Raw genomic sequence first — 23,072 nt, 5'->3', positions numbered from 1 at the left:
CTGGGCAATGTAGCAAGACTCCATCTCTACAAATAAAAAATTTTTTAAAGAATTAGCTAGGTGTGGTGGCATGCACCTGTAGACCTAGCTACTTGGGATGCTGAGGTGCGAAGATCACTCAAGCCAAGGAGTTGATGTTGCAGTGAGCTATCATCACTCCAGCCTAGGTGACAAAGCAAGACCCTGTCTCTAAAAAAATAATTGTTTTTTAAACTTTCCTTGTAATTTAAAATTTTAAAGTTATGTTAAATTAAGTGATAGACACTCATGAAATGTCTGGGTCATTTCCATATAAGATAAAGGTACCAAAACATAAATTGCTGAACATAAATATAAGTTTGTTATTGGCTTCCTCAATTTTATAGAAAGACTAAACTTTTTTGGCCTATTGACACACATAAGATATTAGGTTATAGGGAAACATGGTTCTAAAAATTATAAAATGGTCCTCATCTATAAAATACTCACATGTGACAGGCAGTTCAAAATTTGTTTACTAGGTTTTCACTAAAAATGAAGGTAACTAAAGTTAAAAATTCTAATTAACATATATAATTCAGTATATAAAGTGTACTCAAAAAGTAAGATGTGTTTCTGACAAGAAAAATCATAAGAAAGACATAAAAATGTGTTCTTTAATATTGTCTAATACAGAGTTATTTAAAGATTGTTTCAAAATACAGATTTAGGGAGGAAATAGAAACAAAATAAGACAGAAATCACTAAATAAGAGAGAAGGAGATGTGAAGAAAGTTATAGGTATAAAGATGTATGATCCCCCCACTGCTAAATTTGATTGGCTAAAAAAAAAAAAGAGAGATGTATGTTTGGTAAGAAAGGTTATAAAGAAAAAGGAGGGGGCCAGGCATGGTAGCCTGTAAGCCTAGCACTCTTGGAGGCCGAGGTGGGAGGATTTTTTGAGGCCAGGAGATTGAGACCAACCTGAGCAAGAGTGAGACTCTGTCTACAAAAAATAAAAAATTATCTGGGCATGGTGGCATACACCTATAGTGCCAGCTACTCAGGAGGCTGAGGCAAGAGGATCCCTTGAGCCCAGGAGTAGCAGGCTGCAGTGAGCTACAATGACACCACTGTACTCTAGCCCAAGCAACAGAGCAAGACCCTCTCAGGAAGGAAGGAAGGAAGGGAGGGAGGGAGGATGGGTTTTGTATGAGAAAGAATCTTGTGATAAATTTTTATTCTTAAAGTAAAATGACTAGTTATTTAAGAAAGAGGACTTTTACAACAACGCAGAAAGGCTCAAGTGTGTCATCAAAGATCTGTACAGATCATGAAAGGTCTGTAAAGAATAAATTTATGAGAGAAATCTGCATGTGTGGTCAAGTTGACTATAATTAGAAGGAAATTATAAACCTTTCTAAAGATTGAGTTTTGATATTAAAAATACACTAACACAAAACTAAAAATTTGGTCCCTTATGTTAGAATAACAAGGTCTTATTGAAGTATTGATCTGCTCTTGTAAAACTGCAAGAAGTTTTGATTTTTATTTCTGAAATCTGTTTCTTTAACAATCATCTTCTAAACTACAGGGTTTTTTTTCTGTTCTATAGTCTCCATTTAATTCCCCTAGTTTCAGGTTAGAAATGCTCTCTTCTTCATTTAGAATGGTAATTTCCTTTCTCAAGGTAGAGTTTTCCTCTTGAAGCTTCTCACATTTGTATCTCAGAAGTTTAACTTCCACTGTATCTCACTGCTGGTGATTTGTGGTCATACAACATTGCCTTCAGCTCTTTTTCCCCGGGAGAAGCTACATCTTTTTGCTTGGCTCCTTCAACTTTTTTGTCAGCTCCTCTAACTTTTATCTCTAGTTCTAACTACTGTTACGGCTTGGCACTAAAATGTTTGTCTTAGAGGCCTAAAAAAGCAATGTTTTCCTCCAGTGTAACTTGCTTCTGTATTCTTGGATTTTCCTGATGTGTCCGCACTGTTTCATGGAACCAGGAAGCTAGCAGGGCGTTACTGACAGCGTTACTGACAGCGCAAGGCACCAGATGAGGAGAAGCAATTCCACCACACTGCAGGGGGTGTTTCTTCACCTGGTTGGTAACTGGCCTAAGAAACAAAGGCTTTATGTTTCATCAAGGTAATTTCCTGTGTTGTCTTTATTAAGTTTTTTTGATTACTTAGGAAAACCGAGCTTCAAATGGGTTAAGTTTTTTTGTTTTGTTTTGTTTTTTTACATCCATGTAACTTTATGTGTTGCTTTTGAAGTCTTTATCCCTCTGGCTAAATGAATGACTAGTATGTCACAGGGATCCGTGATCCTTTTTTGAGCAGGTGTTTTAAACCTTTTGGCATCTTTGATGAGCTTCCCCAATATCGAAATTCTACATTAAATCTTTCTGACCCAGAATTCATTTGGGATATTTTCTAGTGGGGACCTTGGAGAGCCTCAAAAGATGTATCTCTCATCTTGTAGATAATGTATTAACTGATTAGGCTTATTTGGTAAATTATATAGAAAACATTGTCTAGTGATAAGTGATGTTAAATCTTCTTTCAGTTACATTTATGGGTCTCTTTTTGATATGAATGTTCCAAAACTGTATAAAACTCTTGGAGATATATCAGTCAGAATTCTGAGGTATTATGTTGTATGCACAGAAATAACCAAATTCCCTTGTCAATTGCTGATTATAATGAACTTCCACCAGATTTTTAACCATGGCTATTCTAAGTTTTCATCATCCACAGTTACTGTTTTGATTTTTCTCTAAAAGCATTTATAGTCAGATTCATGGAAAAGACTCAAACAAGTACTCTGAAATACAAGTTTCTAATAACTGTAAGATCAATGGACTAAATAAGAAATCTTTGGAACTCTAATGAAGAAACTGATTCAGGAAACTATCGAGATCAAGCAGAACAAAAATTAATTACATGTGATTAAATAACTGATAAAGATAATGTTTTTATGACTTTTATTTCAAACACTTCGTTCTTTACTTAAATGGTTTGTTTTCCAGATTTAAAGACATATTCTCTCTTAAGCTATCTATAGTATATAGCAATTTAGTAAAGTATACTTTTGTGAAAAGTATACTTTTTTCTCCCTACTTGATCCCTCCAAAATCCAGAAACTATTTATGAGTATTTTTATGGTAATACAGTTATGTCCATAAGTTCAATAAGGATCTGCTCTCTCTTTATAACAGGATACGACTAGAAACATTAGCTACATTACCAAGGCTGTGACTGGAATATTATATTTGAGAATGTGCATAGGATTCCTATGTGATCAATGTAGAGAGAGAAAGTGATGTTTCTTAAAGAAAGACTGTTATACACCTGCTGTGAGACTAGCCCTGTGCACTGTTTTTGACTTCTTGTTGTCTACCTGTAGACTAGGCTACATCCTAAATTTTTCTAGGTTCCTCTAATCCAACTTTCTCCTGTAGAATTACTAAAAATGGGAACTACTCTGTTCCTGAAACCTTATAAGGTGAAACTAGGTGAATTTTAAGAAACAAGTCTCATGCCTGATGTAGGGGCCACTCAGAAAGTTCACCAAACCACCCATGCCATAACCAGAGACACTCATTCTGCAAACCAGGGCAAGAAGGTGATGACTTCAAGCCACGGGCAGCTTTCCCTAAGACGTCAGAATGACGCTTACCCTAGTTAATGCCAGTTTTTTCACTTGGCAGGACAATGGTGTCATTGAAATTTCACAATCAGTAGCTTCTGCTGGTAACTTGACAGAACCTGACCCAAGAGATCCTTGAGTCCACCTAGCGGATGCCTTTGGCAACCTCCCTAATACAGCTGTTGCTCACTCTGCTTTAGTGCAGCCCAGCCATGGGAGGTTAGATGATAAAACTGCTCTATGCTGTCTACTGGTTAAATAAGGAAATGTCTGTGCCATTGCTAATACTACATGCTGCACCTGATAAATTCCTTTGAGGAGGTTGAGACTCAGACACACAAAGTAAGAAAACAGGCCCCATGGTTACAAGTCTCGCCTAATTCCCATGATCATTTGATTTGTTCAGCTGGTTGCGTTCATCGCTTCTTGTCTTTTAGCTAAGATCAAGTGCAGTCGGCTGCCTTTAAGCCTCATGACTCAAAATCATTATGTAAATTAGGATTGTCATTTGCATTTTTCTTTTTAAACTTTGTACTGTTACCTGTTAAATTTTTACATGAGTACAACTCCTAACAAAGTAATACCAGCCCAGCACATTGAGATGATAGCCAATGCCTATGAAACAGATAAATTTGAACTTAACAATGGACTCCAGACGGACCTAGCCTGAGAGCCACCCCTCTAAACCTTCCCTGTTGCTCAAGTGGGGCTAAAAGGGTTTTGACACTGACTTCTAGTCACCAATCACAGGGACCAGATCAGCAACCGGGGACAGGTCCATCGAGGGACTCAGGGACAATCCACACCTAACTACAGGATGACTGATCAGCTGTGCGTTGGGAGAGATCGTGATCAAAAGGGGAAAATGTGAAAGTTATCAGAACCAAAATGGAGTCACCTGCGTTAAAAACCTTGCCACGTGGAGCCGGGGAGGCCATGAGGTAGGGTTCTCCTGCTTGTTGCCTAATAAGAGCTATCGCAAAAGACTCCACAGAAACAACCTTGCACAAAGGCCATCGAAACCTTACAGAAAAAAATACTTCTGCAAAGACATCTGCCCAGCAACTGCCTGTCCAACCTTGGACTGGTGCCACCCGTTACTGATCCTTGTGGCCAAGGATAATCATCTCAAAACAATTATGTAATCCTCATCATTTTTCCTCTAAAAACATTTGTCTTCCTTGACCTCCCTGAATATGCACATAGCTTACTATGGCGCATGTATTCCCACTGTAATGCCTATTCCCAAATAAATATCATCTTCTTTTAGGGGGTCTTCACCTCTGTTTGTTATTTAGGGTAACAGGCTCTCGAGGTAGATGGTCCCTCACCTGGGAGTACTTCCCCCGCCCCAGGGATGGTGGAAGGTTCCCGGCAACGCAGGGCCAGGCAGGCAGCCCAGACACTCAGGCCGTCCTACTTGGCAGACACTGCAGCACTAGAGACATCTGCAGTGGGAAAGACCCCACCAGGCTGACAGCAAGCCCCAGGAGGAGATGCACAGCCAAGAAATGAGGTTCTGGGGCAAAGCCAGGACAAAGGCAGCAGGGTCCACACACTCCTGGGTGCTGATGGGCCCTGGGGGAGAAGAGTCTACACGGGACATTCAGTCAGGAGAATACTGAATCACCAGCACTGTCCATCGTGGGTGTGGTATGGCCCTGTTGTGGGGCAGCCTCGCAGCAATTCACCTCGAGACAGGTCACATCCAGCAGGGAAGGGGAGGCATGAGCAGGTGGCCCAGAGTCACATGCCATCCACCACCAGGGCACCAGCACAGCTCCATGGGCTCACACTCGGGCCACACAGGGGACTCCCCACAAACGAGGCTGCTGCACAAACGGACCAGCCCAGCACAGCAGCGTGAGCCAAAACAGACACCCTGAAAGATGCAGCCAGAGCTAAAGGGAGCACCCTGGTTGTCTGCTGTGTGTGAAGAGAAAAGTGGCCCAAGGGGAGAACACGTGAGGACTTGTGGGTAAGGGCAAGTGGCCGGCGGGTGGGTCAGGGCCCAGAAGGATGAAGTGGGAAGATGAGAGCCAGAAAGGCCCCACAGAGAGGCAGGGGGCTGGAGCCCCAGAGAGTGAGTGGGATAGGGGTGCTCCCGCCCCCACGGAGGCACCTTCCCAAGATTGTCCCACAGACTGGGCACCACACGGCAATTCGTCAGGAGGACTGGGCCAGCCTCCAGCACTGGCCACCTGGCCCAGAGGGTGCAGAAACGGAACAGCCATGCGGGGCAGCTGTGGAGGGTGTACATGAGCCCCAGCTGGGCAGGCTTCAGTCCTGCCAGAGACACACAGGGCCACCCACAACCTGGCACTGGCCCAGACTGAGGCTCCAAAGGGAGATGGTGCGGGGCAGCAAGGTGGAAACCACAGTCTTTCTACACCCTCATCTTGGAAGTCATATCCCATCACTGGGCCGGACTCTGTGGGTCCAACCCACACCCACGGAGCAGGGGACCTGCCAGGTGTGAGGACCAGGAGGCAGGACCAGGGGCTGTCTTACAGGCTGCCTTGCAGACCTGCCGAAGAGCAGACGAGAGAAGCTTTTCAACAGGCTTCCCTGGAAACAGCCTTACCAATGAGTGAGTATGTGTTCAAGTTATTTGTAGCTTCTACATTTCGAAATCTTCAGGCAAAAAAATTACGAAGGAGTCAATCTCATGTCCCTAATGTACTATTTTGGCAAAAGTAAGAGGCTATAAATGCAATGGACAGATCACATGCTCTGCTGTGTGTTGGGCCCCAAAGTGCCCTTGAACCTGCTGCATCTAGGTCTTCTCGTCTGTAAAATGGAGACATGGTGATCTCCTTGCTGGGCTGTCAGAAGATTCGGGATAAAAGACATAAAATACTGAGCTTGTGCTCAATCACTGATACCTGCCAATGGCAAACCCCCAGCTGTCTGTAGGTGGAAAGTCCCAGACATCCTCTGAGGTGAGGAGAGTGACAGTGACAGAAGCTGACCTGAGTGGTTTTCCCAGGCCATCACCACGAAGCCACCGACAAATGGTTCTCCACTTCTTGGGGGCTCAGACCCCTCAGAGACCCTCACCACAGAAAGATGCAGACCTACCGCACTTGGCAAAAACCCCAAAGTGAGCAGGCAGGCGTGGCTGGGACTCCGCCTCTTGCCAGACCACCAACGCCCCAAGGGTCCTCAGCGCCAGGCCAGGCCCTGCCAGGTCACACACCTGCTGTCTCTTCAACAACAGCACAGGCATGTTGCAGCTGATTCTGGCTGCCGACTGGTCAAATACAAGCACACCATGACACACCCTCGAGCTGCCTGGAGACCAAGCTGGCAGGGCCCCCATTTACCGCGCCCCCAGCCCACTCTGCTTCTTGAAGAGTGTGAGTCAGCACGGCCACCGCGGCAGCGTCTGGCCACGCCCTCACCCAGACCTGCACTGCTGGGGACGCCTGCGCCAGCCACACGTGTGCTCAAGGAGCCGTGTGAGGAATGCTCACGAAGCTCCCTTCGGAGCAGACGACCGAGTGGCACCAATAGCAGAGTGGCCCAGAAAGTGTCATGTTCATAACAGAATGCCACAGAGCAGGCAGCTCATAACTAGGGCAAGTAAAATGACCAAACGGAAGCTACATGAGTAAATCTCAAAAACACGCCACAATGTTTTAATAGTGGCAGAATAAGACTTATGGTATAAAATTTTAAAACACACAAGATGAGACAGGAAAAGATCGGTAGTTGCCAAGCATGCTGTGCACTTAGCTGACATGCGCCACATGGAGCGAGAGGGGACAGTTGGTGCACCGCGGGGTCAGGAACTCCGCACGTACCGCCCAAGTTTTCTGTAAACCTAAACTGCTCTAAAGAGTAAAATCTATTCATTTTTCTAAAACAAGGAATGTAGATAGAGGAAAGGAGCCACACAAAATGGTGCTCTACCCACACCTGTGGATCAATGTCACATCTTCAAAGGGATCAGTGACAGGACATTGCCTTAGGGAGCTTTTGTGGGGATGGAGCAGCTTTGCTTCTGAGAGCATTTGTTACCACACAGTCTGGCCCGTAGACAAGAGCCCTACAATCACTCCGACGGTTCCTGGCTACCCCGGGGTAGGAAGGAGTGTAAATGTGCGTGGAAACCCCCCGAAAATGCTGCCCACCACGCGAGAGGGCGAGGGGAGACCAGGGGACCAAGGAGAGTCAGATGTATCCATGAGGTGGATTTTCATTTTTTTAAACATGAGGAAGAAAAGAAGAAAAACTAAACTTAAATTACCTCAAGATCATCAAGGGAGCGAGTGATGCTGAACCTCTTGGACCTTCCGAATGATCTCCGAGCAGAGGTGCGCTGAGAAGTCTGGGTGAGTCCAATTCCACGCCCAAATTTTGAGCCCTAAACACAAAGAAAGAAATATATCATGTCATTCTCTTGGGAAGAGACGTTTGGTGTGTCCAACGCACTGACAGGGGAGACAGAGCGCACGTGGGACAGAGGTTAAGGAACTAGACTGAGAAGCTGGCCCAGGGCAAAGTTTATATTAAGTACATTTTATATAATAAAAAAAATCACAAAATCAAAAAAAAGAGTCATCTCAGGATCTTCAAGTATTTCCTTTGCCAACTGTGTGCCAGACAAAGCCTCGATCTCTGTAGTCACAAGACAGGACGAAGACAGCCACCTCGGAAGGCTGCTGCCAAGATCAAGCGAAGTGACACGCATGGGTGTTTGGAGAGCAGACAGGGTACAGTAACAATTACTAACATAAAGGCTGGTTTTCAGCAAGGCTGTGCTCTTACGTAACTGTACAGGCATTTTAGGAAACGAAAGATGCCTAAACGCTCAGATGATGTCCAAAGATCAAGCCAGCTCTGACGCATGAAATAACCAGCTATTAAAACCTCTCGTAGTTCTTCCTCCCAGAAATGACCAGAATTAATTCAATTCGACAAACATCTATTTTGTGCCTATCATTATGCCAGACATTTCCCCAAATGTGATGTTGGTTCCAACAAAGAAGTCACCATATCTTACAAATAAAAGGCATCACAGCTGGCAAGCTTTGATTTTCTGAATACTTGAAATCCTAAGTGACTGATTTCAGGCATAACAGAAGTTAATGTGTTTATCTAAAGATCTCCAGACTCTTTGCACTCTCTTCTCTCTCTCCACCTGCACAAGAATCTTGTGCATCTCATAGAAAACGCTGCAGCAATTCATTGTAAAGTCCTAGGGGCTAAACTTCAGTGGGTCCCTGTCCCCTCCTCTGGAACTGCAAGGTAAAGCAACACCTGCCCTCCCCTCCACCCACACCTCCATCTCTGGCCCCAACTCTCCCAACTAGGACCTGCGGTTCCCTGGCATCTCACCTGCCCGGCCCCTTCCCTCACCTGTTCTCGGCCGGCCCCTGGGCCTCAGAGACCCCCACACAGCTCCCGTGCCTACCTGCCGGCTCCTCACCCCCACCAGCAATCCACCTGGTAAAATCCTAACCCTAGTTGATTCTACTCCTCACCCACTCTGCATCTCCACCCAGCCACTCACAACATCCAGGGGCAGCTCTCACCTGACTTTCTGACACCAACTGCCGTTGGTGACCGCCGTTCCCTTGCCCCACCTCCCAGGTGACTTTTCTTCTCTCCAAACTGCCACATCTCCAAAGCCGCCTCCTCTAGTTAATAACTTGTTTATTTCATCGACTAAGGGAGCATTATGGGGAAGCACCATGCGATCCACCAGCCAGGCTGCGACCAAGAGCCCCTCACCTTGCTGCTCAAGGACAGCACGCACCTGGGCTTGTTCCCAGAGCAAAGGCCGGTGACGCTGCGTTCCCAGAGCAAAGGCCGGTGACGCTGCCCCTCTGCAAGGGAGGGTGAATGGCAGGTGGGAGAGAAAACCCCCCGTGCTCCCCGCTGCTTCCCAGGCCCTCCTGCTCCAGCCGGCCTCACCTGCCCTTCCATGGCCTAAACAGAATGGTCCCACAGGGAGCACCCCTCACCTGGAGACTTGAAATGCTCCAAAATCCAAAACTTTTGAGCGCCAAGATGACGCTCAGAGGAAATGCTCACTGGAGCATTCCGGATTTCAGATTTCTGGACCAGGGGTGCTCTGCCAGTAAGTATAATGCAAATATCCAAAATCTGAAAAAATCTGAAATACCAAACACTCGGGTCCTAAGCATTTCAGATAAGGGACACTCAGCCTGTATCACCAAAAGAAACAGGGTTCTTAGGGGCAGCAATAAAACACCCCACATGTGCTCATCAAATCCTAATATCCCAACAAGAATTCAAACAAGAAGTTGCCACACAGTATCACAGCAAAAGCACTTCTCCTTCTTCCTGCACCACCGACTAAATAGCTGTAGTGGCAGGTGCCGCTCAGGGTGCTAGCGCTCCCCTGGCCAGCGCGGAAGGGTGAGAGCGGGACACCACAAGCACTGGGAGCACAGACAAGGCACCAGCTTCTGGCTCAAGCAGAGCTTCCAAACCCGATCTCCGCCAGCACCCATAGGCAGAGCCCACCCAGGAACCCAGAGACCCCACCCAAGGAGGCTGACATCATCAAGCTGGGCCTCAAGCAGGGCACACAGAGGGGACAACTGAGGGAAGGCAAGAGGCAGTGACACCATCTTCCCAGCAGGCAAGAGGCCTGGTGCCAAGGGGCTGCAGGCCACCAGGATCACAGGAGGACAAATGGGGATGAATACAGTGTCTGGGCCTTGGCCAGACCCAGAGGAGGCTCTACCGTTGTCATCCTGAGAGTGACCATGGACCAGAGGGTGTCCAGCAAGGAACGATGGGAGGTTAGATCAGCAGGTGCTGGGGGGTGACACACAGCCAGGGCCAGCTCAAGGCCGCTCCTCCACGACACTGGGGCTGGCCTGCACCTGTGTGCCATTCCCACCAGTCACTCAGAGGCCAGCCACTGGCCTGTAGTGACACCGCCCCTGCCTTCTGCAAATCAGCCTGTGAGACAGTCCTGAGGGTTCTACTCCAGACGCAGCTGTGTCCTCCCCACGCGCCTCTGCTGCTGTCAGGCATCCGGACCCTGCCAGGGAGGGAGTTTCGTGACAACCGATCAACCACTGTCCACAAGAGGGCAAAAGGACTCATGTTCTTTCCCACTGAGGCCAGTGGTCCGTGTCCACATCCTGGGTCCCGCTCTCTCACCCTCCTTCTCAAGCCCTCTCTGAAATGGACACTTGTTCGGTCACCTCGCTGGGTTCCTTATTAGCATATTGATGAATTTCACAGATTCTCAAGAAAAACTTGTATAAGAAATTTCTTTTTCAAAAAATATCCCCAAAGCTGACTCTAGCTATGGAAAGTATCTGGAACCCAGCAATCTCCTTGTGACCCACTGCCAGCCTGGCCCATTGCCGGCCTCCTCCTGGTCATCCTGCTCCCCAGCCCCGCTCGGCACCTCTGAGGCTCCCTTGTAGCGCTCGGCCTCACAGCCTTTGGGCGTGTCCTTCCCTCCCTCATCCCTCACCAAACTCCCCTTCCTATAAGAGATCTTTAAGCCCCCGTCTAGGTCAGACTCCCCAGCGTCCTCTCCCTAGGCCTTCGGTTCTTTTCCTTCCCACACTTCACACGACTGAGATCACGTGTGTCAGCTGTGCCTGCCTCTCTCCCAGGGGGCTGCCATGGACACGAGGCCAGAAGAGGCCTGTCTGCTGCTATCTGCAAACTTGCTGCCCAGGCCAGTGCCTGGCACCTGCCCGACGTGTAGCACGGGCTGACAGAATGCACAAGAAGGTGCTCAGCACTTCAGTGAGAAAAACACGGGACCCAACCACCCAAGGACAGGAGCACAGGGAACACCGCGCAGCCGTGCAGACGCCTGTTGCAGCATCAGTGCTGACGTGGGAAATGTTCACACTCGACTGCTAAACCGAAGGCGGCTACAACACATGCACAAGATGAACTCATGAGGTACTGATTTTGTATTTGCTATCCTGTATTTTCTACGTTTGGTGGGTGGCTTTTCACATCATGGCTTTGTGATGTGAAAGTTGTCAGAATAAAAATGGAGTCACTAGTGTTAAAAAAAAAAAAAATAATCCAGACAAGCAGAGCCAGGGAAGGCCAGGAGGGGAGGGTTCTCATGCACCAGTGCCTGATAACAAGAACTATTAATATCACAAAAGACTGCAAAAACCACAGCCTTGCACAAAGGCCATCGCAGCCTTACACAAAAATTCTTTCTATGAGGACGTCTGCCCAGCAACTGCCCGTCCAACCTCGGGCAGCGTCACCCTTGTTATTGATCTTTGTAGCTGAGGGTAATTATCTCAAAACAATTACATAATCCTCATTTTTCCTTTAAAACCCTTTGTCTTCCTTGACTTCCCCGAACACAAACATAGTTTACCAAGATATGCGTGTTCCCACTGCAATGCCCTACTCCCAAATAAACACTTCTCTTTTACAGAGCCTGTCTGTTATTTAGGTTCACAGTGATTAACAAAAAAAGTTTAATTTTTCAAACTCAGGAGGCTACCTAGGAAACTGCACATGGCAGCCCCGGCTGCATCCCAGCTGAACTGCACCCCACAATCAGCGTTGAAACTTGTACCCGTTACAGCAAAAGAAACGAAGCTGACACCGTCACACATGGATGTGTTGTGAGATTTGGAAGTTTAAAGGAAAAAGGAAAAGTCTAACATGCAAGCAGACAGAAACAAACTCCTCCAAAAAACCAAATCAACTCAAGGAATGAATGCAAATAATTGAACTGACGCTCAACCAACCAGCAGAAACCAGCATTTATTTGTTTGTTTCTCAAACTGACCGTCCTATGCCCCTAGTGTACAGTGAGAAATAAAAGTTTAGCACTTTAATAAACCCAGAAAATCACCACCAACTTAGCACCCCCTGCTGATCCTACATAATTCAGGCTCCTCTCCAAAGAGTCCAAACAGTGAAGATTCGTATTAAAACACCCTAAAAATTCAGCTTTCTTCAAACTGCACTTTGGAAGCAGAAAGTGGCTCATCCCAACTGTCTGAGAAGACAGGCAGGGCCCACGGCACCCCAGCACGCAGTGGGTGTCCTGCACTGCCCAGGGTCCCCGCGCAGGGCCCGGTGCACAGCCAGCCTGCTGCTGGAGGACCAAAGGGCCACGGGACAAACAACTGGCCCAGTCTCTGCCACTTCAAGGCCTGGGGATGGAAAGCCCCCAAGGACAGCCGGTTGGCTGGTGTCATCCGTTACAGACGAGGCCCAGAGAGGCATGTGGTCCCCTCCAACGTAAAACAGCTAGAAATGGGGGGCAGGGAGGGGAGGGTACTGCCCTACCCACTACCCAGGGTGCCAAACTCTCAGTGCCAACAACAAATCGTGCCTCCGAACCATCAGTTTAGAGTGAGGAATCATTTTAGCACAAGAAATGACCTGGAAACCAGCCATTCTAGCCCCTCAGTCCACAGACCAGGGAGTCAGGGAAGGTCTTGCTCAAGGTCACACAGCTGGTGGCCAACCTAGAATGACACCCAGCTCTTGTTCTACTACCGCACTGCCCTTTTTTTTTTTTTTTTTTTTTTTTTTTGAGACAGAGTCTCACTCTGTTGCCCGGGCTAGAGTGAGTGCCGTGGCGTCAGCCTAGCTCACAGCAACCTCAAACTCCTGAGCTTAAGCGATCCTCCTGCCTCAGCCTCCCGAGTAGCTGGGACTACAGGCATGCGCCACCATGCCCGGCTAATTTTTTGTATATATATATTTTAGTTGTCCATATAATTTCTTTCTATTTTTAGTAGAGACGGGGTCTCACTCTTGCTCAGGCTGGTCTTGAACTCCTGACCTCGAGCGATCCACCCGCCTCGGCCTCCCAGAGTGCTAGGATTACAGGCGTGAGCCACCGCGCCCGGCCCGCACTGCCATTTTTTATAACACTTTAAAATTTTTTAATCTAATTTTTCATGCTCATGAAATTTGCCATTTCAACCAGTTCAGTAATGTTAAGTGCACCCACATTGTTATGCAGCCTTCACCACCATCTATTACTTGCTCATCTTTCCAAACTGAAGCTCTGTCCCCATGAAACACTAACTCCCCAATGTGCCCCCAGCCCCTGGCACCCACCCTTCCACTTCCTGTCTCCATGACTTTGACTACTCAGGTCTCGCATACGAATGGAATCATATAGTATTCGTCCTTTGTGACTGGCTTATTCCACAGAGCATCGTGTCCTCAAGGTTCATCCACACAGTAGCACACGTCAGAACGTCCTTCCTTTGTAAGGCTGAATGATGTCCTGCCATGTGCGTATCACCGCACTTATTTATCCATTCACCTGCTGATAGACAGTTAGGCTGCTTCCATGCTTCAGCTACTGTGAATAATGCCGCTACAAACCTGGGTGTACATTTCTGTTCGAGTCCCTGCAGCCTCTCTTTTGGATATATACCCAGAAGTGAAATTGCTGGATCGTATGGTAATTGTGTGTTTAATTTTTTGAAGAGCTGCCATCCTGTTTTCCGCAGCAGTTGCACCATTTGACATTCCTACAAACTGTGCACAAGGGCTCCAATTTCCCCACACCCTTGACAACACTTGTTACTTTCTGGTTTTTTGATAGTATTCATCCTAATGAGTGGTATCTCACTGTGGTTTTGACTTGCAGTTCCCTAATGATTAGTGATATTGAGCATTTTTCATGCGTTTGCTGGCCATTTGTATATCTTCTTTGGAGAAATGTCTATTCAAGTTCTTTGATCATTTTTTTAATCGGATTGGCTTTGTTGTTGAGTTGTAGGAGCTCTTTATAAATTCTGGATATTAACCTCATATCAGATATATGGTTTGCAAATATTTTCTCCCATTCTGTGGGTTGCCTTTTCACTCTGTTAACCATGTCCTTTAATGCACAGAATTTTTAAGTTTTGTTGTATATAATTAGTATATTTTTTTCTTTTGTTGCCCACACTGCTAGAACTAAAAATTCCAACCCAACAGTCTAAACACTACACCATGAGCCCCAGAAGAGCAAGGACTGTGTCTGTCCTGGTACTGCTATATCCCCACCCCTCAAACAATGCTTAGTATATACTAAGTACTCAATAAATATTTACTGAACAAATAAACCGTAAGCAAGAGACTATTTAGCTTAAAATAGAGACCAGATGATCTGAAGGTTTTTCCAAAGAGCAGTAATACGGAGACTTATGAGAAGTGTTAGTCAGGGTCCACTCAGGAGACAGAAACCGCCCATCGCTGCGCAGAGAGCTCAGTGGGAAGAAGCATGAACTTGGTGCTGAAGGACTGAAGAACGAAGGGGACGCTAGGACGTCAGGGGGGCAGCAACCTTGGGATGCAGCTGCAGCCCCCAGGCCTGGGAAGGCACAGGGAAGAAGAGGAGTTAAAGTGAGCAGCTCAGAGGAGGGGCCGCAGAGCGGGGACCCAGACCTCTGAGGGGCCACATCTGCCATTTCTGGGGAGTCGGGTTGGCCCAGTTAGTGTGGGGAAACCACAAACTGTGCCGAGGCTGCCAGAAGAGGAGTGTTGCCATGGCGACACTCCTGCCTGCCAGCTCCTACTAGTGCCCCTGGGGGCAGAGCCCTACAGGGACCCAGCTGGTGAGCAGGAAGGGGATGCAGAGTCCCAGAGGGTGGGCTTAAGGCACACCTGGTTAAATCTGTTACAACAAAATTCTATATAGCGGGAAGAATTCTAAGTCCTAAATCAAGGCAATTTTAGAATCAACAAAATTCCATTTCAAACGTAAAATGGGACAAACCTACAGCCATGGTTACGGAGTAAGGTGTGAGAAGCTAAAGAAAGGTTTCCTGCTCCCAGTACATCACCTTCCTGAGAAAGGAAGAAGAATGGGTACAAAGCCTGGGTCCTGTTCAAGAAAGACAAAATGAACGTATAAGAAAGGACATTTAAGTAGAGACTACAACTTAAGTTATTCAACAAATACCTAAGGGCCTACCATGTGCCAAGCAATGAACTAAACAAAGGGCAAAACTTCCACAAAAATAAAGGAAGGCAAAGAGAGAAAGGAAACAAACCAAATAGCCTTGAAATCACAACAAAACAAAAAACAAAGGCAAGAAAGCAGGAAGGAATAGCCCAGAAAATGCAGATTTATGGGAAGAGCTAGGTAAGGTCCTAGGACCCTGCCACCTGACGCGCAAGCAACTGCCTCTGCCAAGAATTCTGACCTTATCCTAGAGCTGTCACAAGAATCTCAAACTGGATTAAGAGAAAATCCAACTCCTGCCTCTTACAGTAACAATCCTAAAACATGGAGAAATGGAACAGCTTAAAAAGTGCTGACTCAGGAAAAACTGGGTTAGCGATATTCACAACAGACAAAAGAAGACTTTTTTAAAATAAGAGATTCAATACACTTACAAAAAGAAGAAAAAAACAAACAAAAAACAGGGGAAAAAAGGAGAAGAAAGGGAGGGAGAAAAGAAGGAAGAGGAGGAGAAAAGCTCTACTACTAACTTTATAGTTTTATGAGACTAGAGCAACCTTGACACCAAAACCAGACAAAGACAATGAGAAGGGAAATTACAAGATAGTCTCACTCAAACATGTAGATTCTAAAATTCTACAAAAATATTATCAAATTAAATCCATCAGCGTATAAAAAGATCATCACGATAAGTTAGGTTTACCCTGGGAACGCAAGTATGATCTAACATTTGAAAATCTATCATTGAAATTTGCCACATTAGCGTCAAAAGGAGGAAACATACATGATCTCAATGAATGCAAAATAACCAAAAAAGAAAAGCCAAAACATAACAGCATTCATGAAAACCAGTATTAACAAACAGGAATAGAAGGGAACCGTCTGAACCTCGCTAAGGCAGCTGCACGTAAGACACACAGATCAATTTGCTCCTGTGTATCTCAAGAGCCAGACCTGACAAGCTTAAAAACGTACCACTTCAAATAGCAACTAAATTACATACGGTACCTAAGGTACCTAGAAATAAATCCAACTGGACCATAAATCTAACTAGAGATGTTTACGAAGGAAATTATAAAACTTTACTGAAAGAAAATAAAGCCAAAACAGGGAGACATACTATTAATATTTTCATGGGTAGGAAGGCATGAAAATGTCAGCAACATTTTGGAGAATTTATAAAGCGATTGTAAAATCTATATAAAAGAGCAAGGACCAAGCACAGCCGAGATAACTTGCCCTATCAGACATAAATACTTATTATAAAGCTATAATTGTTTAAAGTATAGTTGGTGGCATTGACAAAGGGAAAAAATAGAGAACCAAGGGACAGACCCGCACTCAGCGCACGGTCGTGGCAGAGCGGCACTGCTGACCCCAGTGTCAGGACGAAGTTAGTGCTGGTGCCACCGCGTATCCACGGAGAAAAACACTAACTCATCCCACCTGATTCTATTCATAAAAATTGACTCCAAGAAACTTTGAGGAAAAAAAAAAAGGAGAAAATCTTTTTGACCTCAGGTAGCAATAAATTTATTACATAAGACATAAAAGTATAAACTACAAGAAAAAAGATATACATTTGGCTACATTAAAGTTAAGAACTTCTAGTCATCAAAAGACACCAGAAGGAGAGTGACAAACACGCCAGGAACCGGGAGGGGCGCGTGCTCCGTGTGACAAAGCAGGAGGGGCGCGTGCTCCGTGTGACCAGGCGGGAGGGGCGCGCGCTCCGTATGATCAGCAGCGTCAACAGTCGGTGTCTGCAATTCCTACAGATCCACGAGAAAAAGACGGCCTGACAGGGAAAAATGGGCAAAGGTTTGAGTATGAACCTCAACAAAGAGGAAATCCAAAGGGAATGCAAATTAAAGCCACAATAAGATACCATTTTATAACTCCTAGCTTCGCAAAAAATTAAGAAGTCTGACAATCACACTTGGAGATACGTATAAGAATGTCTTATTAACTTTTTAATGCCTCTGTGTATGTGGCATGCAGCGGTTGTGGATTATACAGAGTTAAAATGAATAAACTATAGCTATGGATAATATCATGGATAAATCTTTGAAATGATATTCAATGATTAAAAAATAAGTTGCAGAAGAATGTCATTAAGCTATTTTTATAAAGCTGAAGAAGCAGCAAAATTAATGAATATATTATTAGAGGATTCAGCCCCTTCTGGCTTTGGTAGGAATGTGGCGGCCACATTGCTCTCAACAGGCTCCTGTTCCTGGAACCCACGCAAAACAGAGAGGACAGCAAGTGGGGCCATGCCTTGTGTCGGCCCCTCTGCTCATGTTTCCTCCACCTCTGCGGCCCCCATGCTGTCCTACTGACCCCAGCTTCTCCAGGAGCCCCTGCCCTATTCCAAGACGGGCCAAGGCCCCTGCCCCCTGCTTCCCTCGCACCTCCTCAGTCCCCAAAACTGTCCTCAGGTGGCACCAATCCCCAGGAACAGCACTCAGGGCCCGTGGTCAGGATGACCTCGCAGGCAAGCCGCAGGGACGCAGGGATGTCAGCACTCGGGGAAGGTCCTAACCGAGAGCCGGCTATTTCTCTCCACAAGCACTGGGACTTCCGGAGCCGCAGTTGCCTGTCTCTGCCTCTCTCCTCATGGCTTGGGACCCAGAGTGGGGCAACGGCAGCCCATGGGATCGGGTCCCACAGGGTGATGACCGAAGCTGCCCTTCCCACAGAAACTGACATCATGGGGCCTTACCTGTGGTCTTTCTGGAATTGTCCAGATATTGTTTTACAATCTATTTTGAAACTTCCTCTCATTGTACTAGAAAAACTGCATAAAACCCGTTTATTGAATCTGATACTATCCTGGCTTGATATCTGACAAACCTGTAACTAGCTATATACATAAACACGGCTTACGTTTCTAATGCCACATCTCACTCACTTTGTTCTTATTACAAGAATTAAATTTTTTTTCTCCAAAGGAATTTTTCTTAGTAAATATGCTCATATTCCCATCATAAAAAAATTGAAACAACACAAGATAAAACTTCCTGAACCCTTCCCAGTTTCCATTTACCATCCTGAGATTATTATCATCAGTTTGGAATGTTTCCTTTGTATTTTTCTACATATTCATATATAAACATATATACACTTTAAAATGTACAGGTTTCTGTGAGGGGTGTAAAATCGTTTACACAAAAATAGGAGGTTTAACGTGTATTTTTGTGACCTGCTTTCTCCACTGACCATGCCTTGGGGAGATTCCTGCATTAGTAATATACTGATCCACCTTCTGTGGCAGAGACTGTTCACTGCTCTTGCACTAGCCACACTCCCTTCTTACACCGTAGTAGAAATTTTCACCAGACACATGGCTGTCAAGCTAAAGGCTGTGTCCCCAGCCTCCTTTGCACCAGGTGACTAAGTCTGTCCAATGAGACAAAGGCAGAAATGACCTGTGCAACTTCCCAGCTGTGCCTCCATGTCCCTCTTCCTCTCCCTGCCGGCTGGAACGAGGAAGGGAAGCTAGAACAGCTATTAACATCTTAAAGTCCAGGTGGGAGCCGCACTCGGAGGACATAACAACAAGACAGAAGGCGCCTGGGTTCCCGATGAAGGTGGGAACTCCACCCTGGCCCTGGCCGGCCCATCTTCCACATGAGGGAGACCTGGACCTCTGCACTGTCTAAATACTATTAGTTTAAGCTTTGTTGTTACAGCATTGAAACTCATATAACTTTTAAATCAGTGCAGGTATCCTATGGTAGGAAAATACCAGTTTTCTTTACTCCGTTATCAATATGCATTTTTTACTCAATCAAAAATTATTTATCAAGTGCCTACTCACTGCCAGGCACTGTACCAGGTGCTATTATTGCAAATGATGTTGCAATAAAGAGCCTTGGTCAGGCCCCTTCATGCCTCTCGAGGACAGATACCTAGAAGAACTGCTGAGCAGAAGAGAGGGAAGGGAAGTAGTGGCCTGAATTTCATTCTCTCCTTTACCTGGGATTGCCCCAGAAAACAAAGATGACCCAATCAAATCTCCTTGTCAACCTGCTAGAAAGACCTCCTGGGAAACACAATCACCATACCTGCCAGTGGGAGAATCCTTATCTATGGAAAGCTTTCAGCAGGGTGTACCTGGTGGGTCTAGGTTGCTCATCGTATAATAAAGTTGGAATCCTAGGAGTATGGGTTATGGCTCCCTGAAAAGCGTCACATAAGCTATAAAGGTCTCAGAGTATAGAACAGACAGAGACGTTTCACAGTCAGCAGCTCCCTTCTGTGTGAGTGCCTGAGAGCCTACGCTGCCTAGAGGCCTCCCACGTGAAATCAGGGCCAGAGCACATCCTCATGCAGCAACAGAAAATCAGGCCGTGGCGTTGGCAGCTGACTTCTCCCTGCCTCTGTGGAGCCTCACAATTACATGTATCCTAGAAACTGTTAAGAAGCTTGATGTTTAGTAAGACCTGTGACTCTTGAAAGTTTGATCTAACAATTTTATCACTGTGTTCTTTTAAAGGCAATTTTTTGTTCAGACAGGGTCTGGCTCTGTCACCCAGGCTAGAGTGCCATGGCATCATCATAGCTCACTGCAACCTCAAACTCCTGGGCTCCAGTGATCTTCCTGCCTCAGCCTCCCCAGTAGTTGGTACTACTGGCTCACACTTCCACGTCCAGCGAATATTTCTGATTTTTGTAGCGATGGAGTCTCAGTCTTGCAAAGGCTGTTCTCAAACTCCTGGCTTCAAGTGATCCCCCCGCCTCAGCCTCCCAAAGTGCTAGGATGACAGGTGGGAGCCACCGCGCCCGGCCAAAGGCAATTTTTGTTTTAAAGAGGCAAAGGAATTCATTCCCTCGCTTCTTCCTCCATTAAATGTGATAGACTGAAATTTTGTATTCATGAACTCAGGTATGCAGAAACTTAACTTTAAAATGTACCTTTATTTTATAAAACCCAATTTGATTTTCTAACCCTAAGTCCAAATTATATCTGATGTAGATTTAATTCGGTCATTTACAAGTAAATGGTTAAATTACCTCATTTTTCATTCAATTCTGGCTGTAATAATTCAGTCATATCATGTTCAAGTCCCTGTCGGGTGTTTTCCACTATTCTCCCTGTGGTTTCTGTGGATGGGGGAGGGAATATTCGTGAAACAGTTGCTCTGACACCATAGGGTAGGGCCACCGGCCTTCCAGCCATGGCCCCTCTGGGTCTGGTACTGGTCTCACTCTCCTCATGTCACTCACGTGTCTGCCACTGGGCACAGGCTGTGCTATTATCAGTCACGACTTTGGCACTGGCCACTTTCAGGTACAGACATGGCCTCAATCAATCCCAAGGGGACACTATCTGTTATGGCCGAACTGTGTCCCCCAAAATCCATATGTTGAAGCTCTAAGCCCCAGGACCTCAGAATGTGACTGTATTTGGCAACAGGACTTTTACAAAGGTAATTAAGGTAAAATGATGACATTAAGGTGGGCCCCAATCCAATGTGACTGGTGTCCTTATAAAAAGAAGAGATTAGGACACAGACACGCACACAGGGAGAAGGCCGAGTCTGCAAGCCAAGGGGAGAGGCCTCGGAAGGAACCAGCCCTCAACAGCTTTTCTCAGATGCTTTAATCTTGGACGTCCACCCTCCAGGACCGTGACAGAATAAATGTCTGTTGAAGCTGCCCAGTCTGTAGAACCTCACCATGGCGCCTGACTAGACCAAGACTCATCCACACTGCTCCCCACAGCACACTGAGCGGTGGGCAGTGCGCTCTCCAAGCTCTGCGATGCCCTTGGGACCCAAAGGGACTCTGAGTCTTCTCCTGCCACTCAGAATCTCCCTCTGCCCTGCCCTCCCCTGGGGCAGGCCCCGTGCAAGTTCTAAACACACCAGTGGAAATGGGTTTCGCGCATTCTTGGGTCCCAAACATGAAGGGAGACTCCCTCCGGGCCACCATGGGACTCAAAGCAGGATGTGCAGGGAAGGATTCCCACACGGCCCACCTGACTCCCCAGTTACCCTCGTTCTCTCCCTCCAACTCGGGTGTTTCAAGGAGAGTGAGGAAGGGCAGGGTCAGGGGAGAGCTGACTCTGCAGGGTGCATTTCATTCTCCCTGCCTCTGATCTGAACCCTCAGCTCTTTCACCTGGATGCCAACAGCTGGGCATCTTGCCCTGGCAACTGCCCCTGGGGGTTAAAGGTGACACTATGTTCTCCCATCCAGACTGGGCGTGGTCAGAAAAGAAGGGAAAGGAAAGTCGGGCCAGGGAACAGGTCTCAGGCGGCCCCTCTGCTCCCCAGGGCCGCTCCATGGGCCTCGGGACTGTGGTTCTTCGAGTATGAGGAACCAGAGCAGCCAGGTCAAAAATGTTCTTACTTCACAGCAGAAAACTATAAGCAAATACTCCCAATACTAAGCTCTCACATAGTTGCATACAACCCTAGTGAGAGAAATCTCACTACCACCTGCGTTATTTCCTAATTGCAAACCTATTATATCTATACTACATCTAGATCTCTAACCCTACTTCATGTAAGTATATCTACACAGATTTCATATATATATAAATCAATCCATTCCTGAAGGCTCTGCCCTCATGACCCAGTCGCCTCTTACTACTGTTGCCGTGGGGCTTCGAGGGACATTCAAACCATAGCACGTCCTCTTACATATCTTTTAGTCCACACGATAAATGACAAGAGTAATCCAATTGCTAATTGATTGTCTGCCAAAGTTCACAGCAAATAAAACAACATAAAAGCTAAATGGCACCTCTGAGTTAGGGAATCCTCTCCTTCACCCTCCAGCCATGCACAAATCTTTCAGAAAACTCCTCCCAAGAGAAGTCTCACTCTCTGTTCAAACTCTTCCAGTTACCAAAAATTCACTCATTTTCATTTTTCCTCTTTGGTAGATTTTTTAGGACTATTTTAAAATGTTTTGACCAAAGCACTAGTTTCTTTTATATGCAAAGAGCTCTTACTAATCAATAAGAAAAAGACCTGCAATCACGTAGAAAAATAGCCAAGGTACATGAATTGAGAGTAGATAATGAAAGAAATATTTATGGCCAACTAACATAAAAATTGCTCAATTTCAGAAATTAAATAAGGAAATACCATTTCTTTCCTCTCAGACTGGCAAAGATATAAACGACTGATAAACTCAGAGCTACGTGGGTGGGAGGAAAAGAGCCTTCTCTCCTCCAGCCATCCGGACGCACGGAAGGAAGCCGAGGGGAGGGAGGGGGCCCAGCCCTGGCCGCCGTGAGGAAGCAAGAGCGCAGGAAGGTGGTGAGCTTCCGTTTGAGGAATGGCCTGAGAATTCTGGCCTTGGACAGGACTTCCAGCCCAAAAGGGACCTCACCTGCTTTGTCAAATGGCCCCACCACACCCAGCATCTGTCCTCTGTAGGCATCTGAAAGCGCCTACTGCAATGGACCAGCTCGCCCAGGCCTGGGAACACGAGGCTATGCAACTGTTCACAGTGGCCCACAGTGCAGACCAGAGACTGGGCTGGGAAGAGCTGCTGCAAAAGGGGTCCCCCTACTAAGAGACTGACCACCAATCCTTCAAGCA

At 46.3% G+C, this 23,072-nt stretch overlaps 1 protein-coding gene across 1 annotated transcript in view; it reads right to left on the bottom strand.

Moving 5' to 3' along the window:
• Nucleotides 1-23,072, bottom strand: part of RGS12 (regulator of G protein signaling 12) — a 148,143-nt gene that overhangs the window by 91,915 nt on the left and 33,156 nt on the right. The window contains exon 3 of the mRNA XM_069495414.1: nucleotides 7,862-7,978. Within this exon, the coding sequence (XP_069351515.1) occupies nucleotides 7,862-7,978 (117 nt within the window). The remainder of the gene's footprint in view (nucleotides 1-7,861; nucleotides 7,979-23,072) is intronic.

Source organism: Eulemur rufifrons, chromosome 20 (assembly GCF_041146395.1).
Source record: "Eulemur rufifrons isolate Redbay chromosome 20, OSU_ERuf_1, whole genome shotgun sequence".
NCBI lineage: Eukaryota > Metazoa > Chordata > Mammalia > Primates > Lemuridae > Eulemur > Eulemur rufifrons.
The sequence above is the reverse complement of the archived record's forward strand: the minus strand, read 5'-3'. Positions and strand labels throughout refer to the sequence as shown.